General features: G+C 42.7%; 1 protein-coding gene across 1 annotated transcript; it reads left to right on the forward strand.

Moving 5' to 3' along the window:
• The first annotated feature begins 11,450 nt into the window (after nt 1-11,450).
• Nucleotides 11,451-12,392, forward strand: LOC122733945 (olfactory receptor 13H1-like). The gene has a single exon (XM_043974644.1). The coding sequence runs from the start codon at nt 11,451-11,453 to the stop codon at nt 12,390-12,392; it is 942 nt and encodes a 313-aa protein (XP_043830579.1).
• Nucleotides 12,393-12,692: the final 300 nt, after the last annotated feature.

A 12,692-nucleotide genomic window follows, 5' to 3' on the forward strand; every position in this document is an offset into this window, starting at 1 on the left:
GTGGATTACAAGACTGTGGTACCCAGCACTCCTCCAATGGCCTAAAAGGGTTGATGTGCCAGCTAAAACTTCTTGGAATAACCAACTACTTGAATATCCAAGCGTAACTTGGCTGCCTAAGAGGGCCTAGAGGAGTAGAATAAGGAAATATCACGTTCTATCCAGGCCTCCAGGAGGTAGGAGAAGGAGTCTCATGTTCATAGAGCAGAGTTAGTGTTAATGGAATCAGATTCTGAAATTTTTATTATGAAATTTCGGGGAAAGTACAGGTAACCTTTAATAGCAGGTGCCTCTTCCTTCTCCAGTCATTAAACATTTTAAATGCACCTACTTTGTGTCTGGGCACTGTGCTAAGCACTGGAGATACAAAGAAGAGCAAAAGACAATCTCTGCTCTTAAGAAGCTCACATCCTAATTATAACACAGAAACCACTAGGTACAAACAAACTAAATTCAGGATAAATTGGAGATAATCAAGAGGGAGGACAATAGCATCAAGGGAGACCAGGACAGGTTCCCTGGAGAAGGTGGGATTTTAGCTGGAACTTTAAGGAAGTCAAGGAATCAAGAGGTGGAGTTGAGGAGGGAGAGCAGTCCAGGGATGAACATGAGGGATGGACAGCCAGAGAAAATGCCTGGAGTTGGAAGATGGAGTGTCTTGTGTGAGAAACAGCCAAGAAGCCAGGGTCACTGTATCAAAGAGTATGTGGTGGGGTATATGGAAAGGTAGGGCCTGGGAAGATTACAAAGGGCTTCGAACTTCAAACAAAAGCTTTTGTATTTGATCTTGGAGACAACAGGGAGCTGCTGGAGGGTCTCCCCATATTTATATTAGGTGCCTCTTAATTACAAAGTGGGGACATAGTCCCTGAAGTCCCACAAGTGGAAACATTTCTCCATGGCTCCAGATCTGCTCTAGACTTCCTGACCTTCTGCTCCTGTGAACTAGAAGTGATTTTTAGGTAAATGTAAGCTGAATGCTGACAAGAGATTATCCCAATCTAGAAGTCACCAGACCTCCTACCATCTCATTATAGCAGCAATATTGTTTTGTTTTTTTCAATTTTTTTCAAAATTAAATTATTTATCTGCAAAAAATTTGCCTTCTCTCCCTCCCACCCCAACCCCAATTGAGAATGAAAGAAAAGGGGCAGTTAGGTGACACAGTGAATAAAGCACTGGCCCTGGATTCAGGAGGACCTGAGTTCAAATCCATCCTCAGATACTTGACACTTATTAGCTGTGTGACCCTGGGCAAGTCACTTAACCCTCATTGCCCCGCAAAAAAAAGAGAATGAAAGAAATACAAACCCCCTGTTGCAAACACTCATAGTCAAGCAGAACAAACTGGCATATTGGCCATGTATATATGCATATACACATGGATATGTTTCATTCTACACTCAGTCTTTCACACTCTCTGCCAGGAGGTGGGTAGTATGTTTCATCATCAGTCCTCTGGAATGGTGCTTTTTATTTCTTTCAGAGTTGTTTGTCTTTACTATATTTTTGTCATTAGAGTGTATGGGATATTCAAGGAGGACTCTGGTGTGAGGACTTACTGAGTCCTTTTCTTTCTTTCTTTCTTTTTTTGGTGAGGCAATTGGGGTTAAGTGACTTGGCCAGAGTCACACAGCTATTAAATGTTAAGTGTCTGAGGCCAGATTTGAACTCAGGTACTCCTGACTCCAGGGCCAGTGATCTATCCACTGCACTACCTAGCTGGCCCAACCAAGTCCTTTTCAAAGCTGCTCATTCATCTTTGGTGTCAACCTATCACCCAACTCACACCTGTGCTCCAAGAATCTATAGCATGCACAGCAGCAACACCCCAGTAAAACTGCCTCTGCAGGATGGGTTAAACCATGTTGAGGGTAACCAGCAGGCCTCAAACTAATCAGAGAGTTAGGCAGATGTCTACCCCAAGCACATGAAGACTTTCCCTGAATGGCTGGATGAAAACAATTTGTTCCAACAACCTTGAAGGCAGCTAACGCACTTAGAACTTGGGCAGGCATCAAAGACCCCAAAGTCATCACTGCATCCCAAGCCATGATCAGTCATCATCTTGACTTTTGTCTTGACTCTGGAAGAGAGGCTGATAACTTTGTGTAATTGTCTCACTTAAATCCAATTCATTCACAAGTCAAGACATCACCCCTGTTGTCATCCTCTTCAAAAACAAAAGACAAGCAGCCACATTGTCATTATGTAAACTGTTCTCCTTGTTCTGTTCACTTTACTCTGTATCAGTTCATACAAGTCTTCTCATGTTTCTCTGAGACTAACCCCTTCTTCATTTCTAACAGTACAACAGTATTCTATCACATGTATAGACTACAACTTTTCAGCCATTCCCCAATTGGTAGTCATCCACCTCAGATTACAATTCTTTACCACCTCAAAAAGAGCTGTTATAAATTTTTTTTGTTTCCATCCTTAGTTAAAGTTTGTTCTACTTGGCATTAATCTCTCCCTTAATCTACCCTTCCTTGAATTCTCCCTCCTGTTTCCCAGTTGAGTGAAAAGTATTTCTATTTCCAACTCTGTGTGTATATTCTTCTCTCTTTTTACCAATGAGAATGAGGTTCAAGGGTTCTCCTCTCCCCCTTCCTTCCTCCCTATATAGACTTCTACTTTTGTACCCTAATTATGGGAGATAATTTTCCATCTCCTTTTCCCTTCACCCATAGTGTATTCCTTTCCTCCTCTCTTTCCATTTTTCTTTTAAGATCATCAAGATATAAGAGAACCACTATAAGGCATTAGACACTTCTAGTTGTGTGGCCTGGGTAAGTCAATTAACCTCTATCAGTCTCAGTTTCCTCATCTGTAAAATGAGAGAGTTGAACTAGATGGTCTTTAAGGTCCATTCTAGACCTAAATCTGATGATCCTAAAGGTGTTGCTTTGCTCCCCAATGGTGGCCCCCACACAAGTTTTGTGAGGTAAATGTAGGTGGGATTATAATAATGGAGCTCAGATAGGATGAGAGACTTTCCCAGTACAGCACAGCACAGACCATCAGTAGCCCAGTCAGAGATAAGGATGGAAATAGCCATAGCTCAGACCTGTCCAGGGATCTCTCCATCCTTTCTGTCCCCCAAGCCCTTCTACATTTTGCCCTATGAGAGGTGTCAGACAAAGAGGACTCTTCCCACTACCAAGCCCAGAAGACTGAGGCCTGACTTCCCCCAAGTCGCACAGTGAGTCTGGGACAGAGTGGAGCACCCTTGGCTCCTGGCTCCTGGCCTGGGCCTTTTTCCATTTCTGGAGTGTTGAAGGTAACAGAAGGAAGAGTACTCAGCCCAGTTCGAGGGATTTCACAGCTGTGAATGCAATAGCCAGGGCTCCAAGGTATTTCCAGGCTCATGGCATGTCTAATCACTGTCCTTTGCTGTATGGATTTCACAGGTCAGGGAACTGAAAGTTTCCATCCCACATGGGCTGAAGGTCTCCCTGGATGTTGGCTCTTCTCCAGAGTCTCTGATTGGGAGGTGTCCATGAGACTGATCCAAGAGGAGAAATATATTCCACTTCTGTGGTTTGGGCTCATCAGGCAACCTCAGTAAATACCTCCTCTTAGAGATGCAGCCCGATAGAAAAACAGCTATAGGCTCTGTAAATCTAGGATAAAAATCTGGTTCTGCCACTCCTGTGTGACATTGGACTAGTCACTTCATGTCTCTGGGCCTCCAGGTACCTCCTCTGTCCATTGAGGGAGTTGGACCAGATGATCTCTGGGATCCCTTCCCCATTCTGTGATCTTGTCCTCTCTGCCTGGAATTGCTATCACCATATGCTACTTCTCAGCCTCCAGTTTTCAAGTCTCCAGTTCTCCTGATGTAGATGTGAAGAAACACTTCCCTCACCTCCCTAGTGTCCCACCTCCTCCTCTTTAGCTCATCAGGTCACAAGGTCCTCATTTGAGTCCTACTCCAATACCTCTTGGCACTTGGACTCTTGGAGAGTCCTCCAGGTTCTACCAAGCCTTAAGGGCTCTGAGTGTGGTCCCAGCAATGGAATGTCTGTCCTGTAAGGGTCAGCCAAGCTCATCAGCAGGTAAGCCACCAGAGAAGTACTGTGGCTTCAATTCCCTCAGCTCAACCAGGACAGCCACTAAGGCAACCTGCTCTGTTCCCACCCTGAGGAAATCCTGGGTCCTTGAAATGTTGCAAGTTTACTCTATGACTACGGGCAAAAGAAATTAAAATAACACAAGATAAATTGGCAGTGCTCAGAAAATGGGGAGACAGTCTCCCAAAAGGACAGAGAAACATCCTAGAGAGACCACAGTCTAACCAAAGATTTCCTTGAACCCCACGTCCCATCCCAGGGATGTGCTGGAGCCAGCTGGAACCATCTCACAAGAGTCGATTGTTAAATTTCAGCATGTAAATTTAAACCTTGGGACTTGGCACACACTACAAAATCAAGGCTCAATTTATTGTTTTGATTTTCTAGACTTCATAAACTGATAGGGAAAGTGTCAGGAATTCAGGTTAAACTTGGAAGTATGTCCTGAATACATTTGATTTTACAGAGCTGCTTGTTAAATATTTACCAGCATACCTCTGGCCCTCTCATATTCCTTCACCCCCATCCATTTGCTGAGCCCTCTCAAACCCTGGTGAAGCCTTTGGGTATTTAGTTTCCTCCCTTCCCCCCACCCCATGTCCTCCAGGGCAGGAGCATGAACAAAATGTCTAAGAACCCTTCCAGTTCTTAATTCTGTTTATGAATTCTAGTCATGTCCACTTCTCAAGGAGAACAGCAGAAGACCTTAACACTTCTCTGGGGATTAATTAATGCATGGTACACACACACACACACACACACACACACACACACACCAGTGTAACAGACTGAAGAAAATGAGTCTTAAGAAGGGCTTAGATTAAAGGACTGAGAAAGGGAGGGACTGGAGAGAAGGGGTGACTATGACTATGGAGGGGAAAGAAAGGGGACAATGGGAAATTGGGAATGATTTGGAGGGAAAGGAGAGATTCAGATAGATAGGCTGGGGAACCTGTTGGTCAGAAGGAAAAGCCCTCAAATCCCTGCTTCTTGACCTCTTCCAATATCCTTTTCACCACAGAGCCTCAAGTGGGGTCACAAAGAATTGGACATGACTGAAAACAGCTAAACGACAACCAAACCACTTCTAGGAAGTATGGTTTATACATAGCCCTGGGACTAGAGACTAAGGACCTGGTTTCAAATTCTGGACCTTCTGTTTACTACCGATGCGACCTCAGGTAGATAATTTCACCTATCAACGACTTAGTTACCTCCTCTGTAAAATGAGATGCTTGAACTGGCCGTTAAGGACAGCTCTAGATCTATGCTCCTATGGCCGACCTTGAACAAGTTATTCCCACCCCTTCCCCCGCCAGGCCTCAAGGGTTTTTTTCTATAAAATGATGGGGTTAGGTTTGATGGCCTCTGAGGTCCTTTTCAGTTCCAAATTAAAGATCCCATGACCTCCTGATATCTGTCCTATTGTATTCAGTCCTACACAACTGAAATGACCAAACAACAACAAATACACATACTTACATAGTTACCTATATCTATATATAATCATTACCTAGCCTTAATAATGGGGCAGGTGAGTGGTACAGTGAATAGAGCACTGGCCCTGAAGTTGGGAGGACCTGCGTTCAAATCTCACCTCAGACACTTACTAGCTGTGTGACCCTGGGCAAGTCACTTAACCCCAATTGCCTTAAACATCCAGGGCCATCTCCAGTCTGGCTGATGTATATCTTTCCACTGGACCCAGCTGGCTCTGGAGGAGAGAGGGAGGTTGGTAACTTTGCACAGTCCTCCCTCACCTAAATCCAATTCAGTGCAAGTCATGACATCACCCTGTTGTCACGGTGCTCTTTGAGAATGATGGACAAACAACCACAGCCTTAATAATAGTGCCTTCCCTCTATTGATTATTTTCTATTTATCCTGTACATAGTTTGTTTGTACATGGTTTGCACATTTTTTCTCCCATTATACTGGGAGCACCTTGAGGGTAGGGACTGTCTTTTGCCTTTCTTTGTATCCCCAGAATTTAGCACAATGTCTGACAGGTAGGAGGTGCTTAATAAATGCTTATTGACTGACAGAGTTCAAAACGTCCCAGCCTGCTAAGACCTCCCCAAGCTTATGTTCTGTCAGCAGAGCCTTTAAGAACCCAGATCTATTCTGCAGCAAAAAAGTGGCATAGGATTGTATTCAAGTCACCTCAACAAGCAATTATTAAATGTGAAAGGCAATGTGGTCAGCACTGAGGGGTTGGCAAACCAATGAAACAAAAAATGTCCTGCCATCAAGGAGCTTGGACCTTTATTAAAGTCCTCCTCTGACACCTTGGCTCAGTTTAGGTAATTATAGGTCCCAAAGACTAGAAATATAGGATGCAACTAGATCCTGCCAAGCTAGAAGGTCTTCAAGTGTAGACTCAGTGCTAGACTCTGTATCTGTTGCCTGAGGCCCAGTCAAAAAGAGGCTCATCATTAGAGGATTGTCCAACAAGAGATAAAAATGTTTGGCCACAGTAATTTGTAAAACCATATGCTGTGGAGATGTTTTCCGTGACTACTCATGTATAACTTATATTGAATTGTTTGAATTATTGGGGTGCGGTGGGAAGGGAGGGAGGAAGAGAAGTTGGAACACAACGTTTTAAAAAAAATTGATGTGAAAACCATATGTTAAGATGTAGAGAGATGTAAATTGGCATTGGTGGAGAAAACACCCACACTGATAAAATCAAAATTCTTTAGAAATATTGAAGATAAGGTGGTTTAGTGGAATTTCAGCACATCAGATCCCACTATTACTCTCTACAAAATCTCAAAAAATATGCTTGGAAGCACCAGCTGGATACATGACCTTCCATGTTTAAAGTCACACATCTTGTAAATTGATCCAATGATTCTGGAGAGTAATTTGGAATTAGGTTAAGAAAGTGAAAGGCCATTGACTCAGAGAACCCATCACTAGGCCTATACCCCAAGGAGGTCAAAGATAAAAAGAAAGGTCGCAGGTATACCAAAAAAATCATTGCATAACTTTTTGTAGAAGCAAAGAACTGGAAATTATGTAGATATGGCTAAACAAAGTGTGTAGCATATGGATATGAAGAAGGTAGATGGGAAACAATGGGTGTGGAATATTGCATGGGCTGTCAGACTTGCTCAATGTGTTGGTTGGCTGGGTTTTGATGCAGTTTTGTGGGGGGTTTTTTGGGTTTGGGGGGTTGTTTTTGGCGGGGCAATGGGGGTTAAGTGACTTGCCCAGGGTCACACAGCTAGTAAGTGTCAAGTGTCTGAGGCCGCATTTGAACTCAGGTCCTCCTGAATCCAGGGCCGGTGCTTTATCCACTGTGCCACGTAGCTGCCCCCTGATGCACTGTTTTTTATCTCTTTTTAAATTCTTTTTTACAAGTGGATGGTTCTTTAGTTAGGAGAGGAATATATTTAAAAATGAAGGTGTTATAAAAGCCAAAGATATTAATAAACATTGAAGATTTTTAAATCATATCATTTAAGAATTAAAGGAGAATAAAAGGATATGCTTTTCACAAATAGGATTGGGGAGGAATTCTTAACAAACACGGATAGAGGTGATCATGAAAGATAATTTTAATTATATAAAATTAGAAAACTTTCACACAAATAAAATCAATGCAGCTAGACTAAAATAAATTAGTTGAGTGGAAATCATCATTGCATTCAATGTCTCTAATAAAAGTCTGCTATCCCAAGATAGAAAGAAAAAGACAAAAAATATGCAAGAAGAGAAGTTATGCCTAATGGATAAATGGTTAAGGGATGTAAATAGTTTTTGGAAGATAAAATATAAATTATCAACAACCATATGAAAGACTACTGAAAACTATTTATTATATTCTATTATAATAGAATATAATATACATTACTTATTATTATAAGGCAGCTAAATGGCAGAGGTAAGATCACTAGGTCTGAAGTCAAGAAGACCTGAGTTCACATGCTGCCTCAGACACTTACTAGCTGTGTGACCTAGAGCAAGTCACTTAACCTCCTTTTTCCAATCAAATGGGGATAATAATATCTCCTACTTCCCAGGGTTGTGAGAATCAAATGAGATAATATTTGTAATGTGCCCAGCACATCGTAAGCATTTAATAAAAGCTTGTCCCCCCCTCCATTAGAGAAATTCACATTTTTTATTATTTTTTGTGGGGCAATGAGGGTTAAGTGACTTGCCAAGGGTCACACAGCTAGTAAGTGTCAAATATCTGAGGCCGGATTTGAACTCAGGTCCTCCTGAATCCAGGGCTGGTGCTTTATCCACTGCACCACCTAGCTGCCCCCAAGAAATTCACATTTTAAAAACTCTGAAGTCGTTTTATAACTTTCCCAGCCAAAAGTACCCCTGTTGTAATAAAAGTAGGCCTCAAGACTGTAGTACCCAAAATAATGGTCTAATGGCCTGAAAGGGTTGTTGAACCTATGGGAACTTGGACTACCCAAGCCTAACTTGGCTATGTAAAGGAGATTGAGGGAGCAGATCAAGGAAATATCCCATTCATTCTAGCCAGGCCTCCTGTAGGCAGGAGAAAGTATCACGTTTCCTTTCCAGAAATTGATGCTAATGGGACCTATGTCTGAAGCTCTCATTACAAAGTTCAGGGGAAAGTGTATGTGACTCTTAATGAGCTCACTAGCAGGTGTCCCCTCATCCTCCACAGACTCTCCCCCTCTTGCTATTAGGCACCTCTTAATTGCAAAGCAGGGACACGGTCCCCGAAGTCCCAGAAGTGGCAACATTTCTCTAAGGTTGAAGTTAGACAGCCCCAGACTTTCTCCAGACTTCCCAGGGATCTTTGTATAGTTGAAAACAAATATCTTAATTAGGGCTATTTTCTGCTGCCAGAAGAAAGGGACCAGGACTTTGAGCATAGACTATGAATCAAAGACCTGGGTTTGAGTTCAGACTCACCACATAGAAGCTGGGTGACACTGGGCAAGTCATTTTTCTTCTCAGAGATTGTTTCCTCATCGCCAAAATATGAAAGAGTTTGATGTAAAGTTCCTTCCAGCTTTAACATTCTCTAATTCATTGTAATACCTGCATAGGTGGAGGAAAGTGCATCCTATGAATTAATTTAGCATGCATACCGTGACTGTACTGACCCAGTTCCTCTTCAGTGATGGCTTCTGTGAATGGTGCCTTTCCTAGAAGCACCAATTATATCACTGATGGGACAACAAGAATATTCGAATAAGATCAGTTCAGCCAAATCCTCAGGATTTTCCAAAATGATACCTACACCTCAAAGGAAGATTTTATTTCCACAGCTGTTAATTTGAGACTTCTATTGCAGGTAAAGGAATCAAGCTTATTCATTTGGAGGTGGGGGTGGGGTAGAATTGCTGACAACATTTTCCTATTATAAGGGAAACACACTTTGGTTCTGCTATCTTCCTGCCCTCATGCAGCAAGTAATATTCATTTGTTTGTCTGTCTCTCTCTTTCCCACAAGGAATACCCTTCTTCAATGACTTCTTTAGCTAAACTGTTTCTTTAAGTTTCCCAAATTTAACACTAGGGCCTCCAGTTGGTTGGTAATTGCACAACTGCACAAGGAAGTAGTGGATGAGATGAGAGGTGGGAGAAAGGGACAATGGATCCTAGTGTGATATGGGAAAAGTCACCTAAGGGAAAGAAAGGAAAACTGAGAGATTCAGGCCACTTAAGTCAGAAGAGCTAGGTTGGAATCCTGGTTCTGTTAATTACTAGCTATGTGACTTTACACAAGCCCTTGGCCTCTCAGTGTTTGGTATTTTCCAAATTCCCTTCCTGCTCAAAATCCAATGATCCTCAAATGAGATTAGCCATGGGCATTGGTCTGCTTTTATGCTGGGCAGAGATTAGAGGTCATGGAAGAGTATTCTAGTCCAGGAGATGAAAAAGCTCTCAACAGGTCATCTGCTCTAATCCCCACCACCAGGAAGATGAGTATCATCCTGGGGGCAGATAGAATGTGCACTGTTCACTGAATCAGAAGACTTTAGTTCAAGTCCCATCCCTGACATTGATTAGCTGTGTTTATGGTCAGTTAAGTCCCTTCCTCTCTCTGGTCTCAATGTCCTTCTCATGGGGGAGAGGGGGACTAGCAGATCTCTAAGGTCTCTTCTACCTACTATATGTTATGATTCAATGCCCTCAGAAATGCCTGTATGGAGTGCATGAAAGTAACATCAATGATCATTTATATCAGCTTCTTAAATTATTTTACTATAGAACCCCACCATGCTTATCTATATGATCAATGTTAATTATGTTTTTTGGGTGAAATTTATTTGATAAAGATGATGTCATGTTAACTTTACAATGTTTTACTTTCTTCCAACACTTTAATGTATGGAAAGCCTTCCTAAGTAGGTTACTCATATTGCATGGTTGTTACAAAGCTTTTAAGAGCTCATCTTCTGTAGGAAGTCTTTGCTTTTCTCACCCACCTAAATCTCAAGTCCAACAAAATCCGATTCAGAATCCTTCCTCCCATAGTGGCTCTACTTCCAATGTGTCCTATGTTGGTCAATTACAATATCCTTCTCCAAGTCTCCCAGACTAGACACTTCAGGCTTATCCTTGATTCCTTCCTTGCCTTTCTTGCTCCTATTAAATTTATACTCCCAGAATTGTCTAAATTGACCAGTTGTTTCTCCTGAATAGCTAATTAGAAGCAAAAACTTCAGTCAAATCAGCTTCTCAGTATCACGGAAGAAAAATAATGACCAGTTGTTTGAATGAAAGTAACCTTTGGAATTGACCAGCCAATTTCTTCAAAAAGGCCAAGCTGTTGTGCATCATGAGGAGACCAAAACAACTGCCTGATTCAGTTAATCAGCCCCATGTTTCCTGTGCGTGACAACCAAAAGTTTGATTGATCAAATCTGGGACTCATAGGATAACAAGCATTTGGAGCTGGAAACTTTCATAGACAGCAAATAGTTCAATACCCTCACCTTACAGAGGAGTAAACTGGGGCACTGACCATGAAGGGGCTTCCCAAGGTCACGCAGTGAGAAACTGGTAAAGCTGGGATCAGAATCCTGAGATTCTGATTCAAATGTGGTATTCTGGCCACCATGTCACACAATAGACTCAACATTTTGGCATCGAGTAAGGAGAGCTTAGATCCCTTTCTCCAGGCTAAAGTAACAGCAAACCCTTCAACATTTGCTCATAAGAAAACAATTTTCCAAATCCCCAGACCTTTTTTCCATCTTCCATCAACATGTGCAGTGTGAGCCTGACCCTCTGGCAAGAGCCCAGCACAGTTTTGACTTAAATCTGAGAATGTTCATTCCAGCAGCCGCTGAAAAGTTCTTCCTGTCCCCTGGCTCTCATGTAGAAGATGCTCTGTTTTGTCTCTTTCCCTTGCAGTTGAGGGGCCCAATGGCTGGGCTACAGAGAAATAACTACTCTGAGGTCACAGAATTCATCCTGGTGGGCTTTTCCCAGCAGCCCCATGTGCAGGCAGCCTTCTTCACTGGCCTCTTGGGCCTCTACCTGGTCACACTTTTGGGGAACAGCCTCATCGTCATCGTGATCCAAAGGGACACTCAGCTTCACACCCCCATGTACTTTTTCCTCAGCAACCTGTCCTTTCTTGACATGTGCTATTCCACCAGCTGGGAGCCCTATGTGTTGACCCAGTGTTTCAAGGACTTCCCCACCATCTCCTACACTGGCTGCTATGCCCAGATGACCACTTCCCTGTTCCTGGGGATGACTGAGTGTCTCCTCCTTGCTGTCATGGCCTATGACCGGTTTGTTGCCATCTCTAACCCTCTGCGCTACACCGTCATCATGAGCAACCAGGTCTGCTGGCAGATGGCCATGGGCACCTGGGTACTGACCTTCTTCTTGTCTGTAATGCCAATCATTGCTATTCCAGCTAGTTACTGTGGGCACAATACCATCAACCATGTTATGTGTGAGATCCAAGCCTTACTGAAGCTTGTCTGCTCAGACACCCCCATGAGCCTGATCCTGGGTCTGGTCATTAGTACTTTTACACTGCCCTTGCCTTTCACCTTTATCCTCATCTCCTACATCCGCATTGTGGCAGCTGTGCTCAGGATCCGCTCCATGGAGGCCAGGCTCAAAGCCTTCTCCACCTGTGGTTCCCACTTGACCGTGGTGACCATATTTTATGGGACAGCCATCTATATGTACTTGAAGCCCCAATCGAAAGAGTCTCAGGACCAGGACAAAGTCATTTTTATATTTTATGGAGCAGTGACCCCTATGTTGAACCCTCTCATTTATACCCTAAGGAATAAGGATGTGAAAGGTGCCCTCAGGAAATTGGCTGGAAGGAAAGAAAAATCCTGAAATCTCTAGAAATGTTTTGCCAGTGAGTTATTTGTGAAAGCATAGGTGCAATGCAATGAACAACTGAGTCAGAGAACAGATATTTTTCAAGTCAATACATTCATTTCAATTTGGCTCAGTAATCAATTGTCGGTTATTATTGTATACCTCACACTGAGCTTACTTAGTAAATGATACAGAATTTCCTTGGGATTGAAAATAGAAAATGGTATTTCCAAATTAGAAGGAATTAGAGAAATCAGCTCATTTTACCCTATATGACTAGGAGCCCCATCCCCTACAGCAATCCCTAAAATGGTC

The sequence above is a fragment of the Dromiciops gliroides genome, chromosome X, assembly GCF_019393635.1.
Source record: "Dromiciops gliroides isolate mDroGli1 chromosome X, mDroGli1.pri, whole genome shotgun sequence".
Taxonomy (NCBI): domain Eukaryota; kingdom Metazoa; phylum Chordata; class Mammalia; order Microbiotheria; family Microbiotheriidae; genus Dromiciops; species Dromiciops gliroides.

Excerpts from the sequence above, each read along its gene's own strand:
- LOC122733945 (XM_043974644.1), top strand. The coding sequence starts at position 11,451 with ATGGCTGGGCTACAGAGAAATAACTACTCTGAGGTCACAGAATTCATC.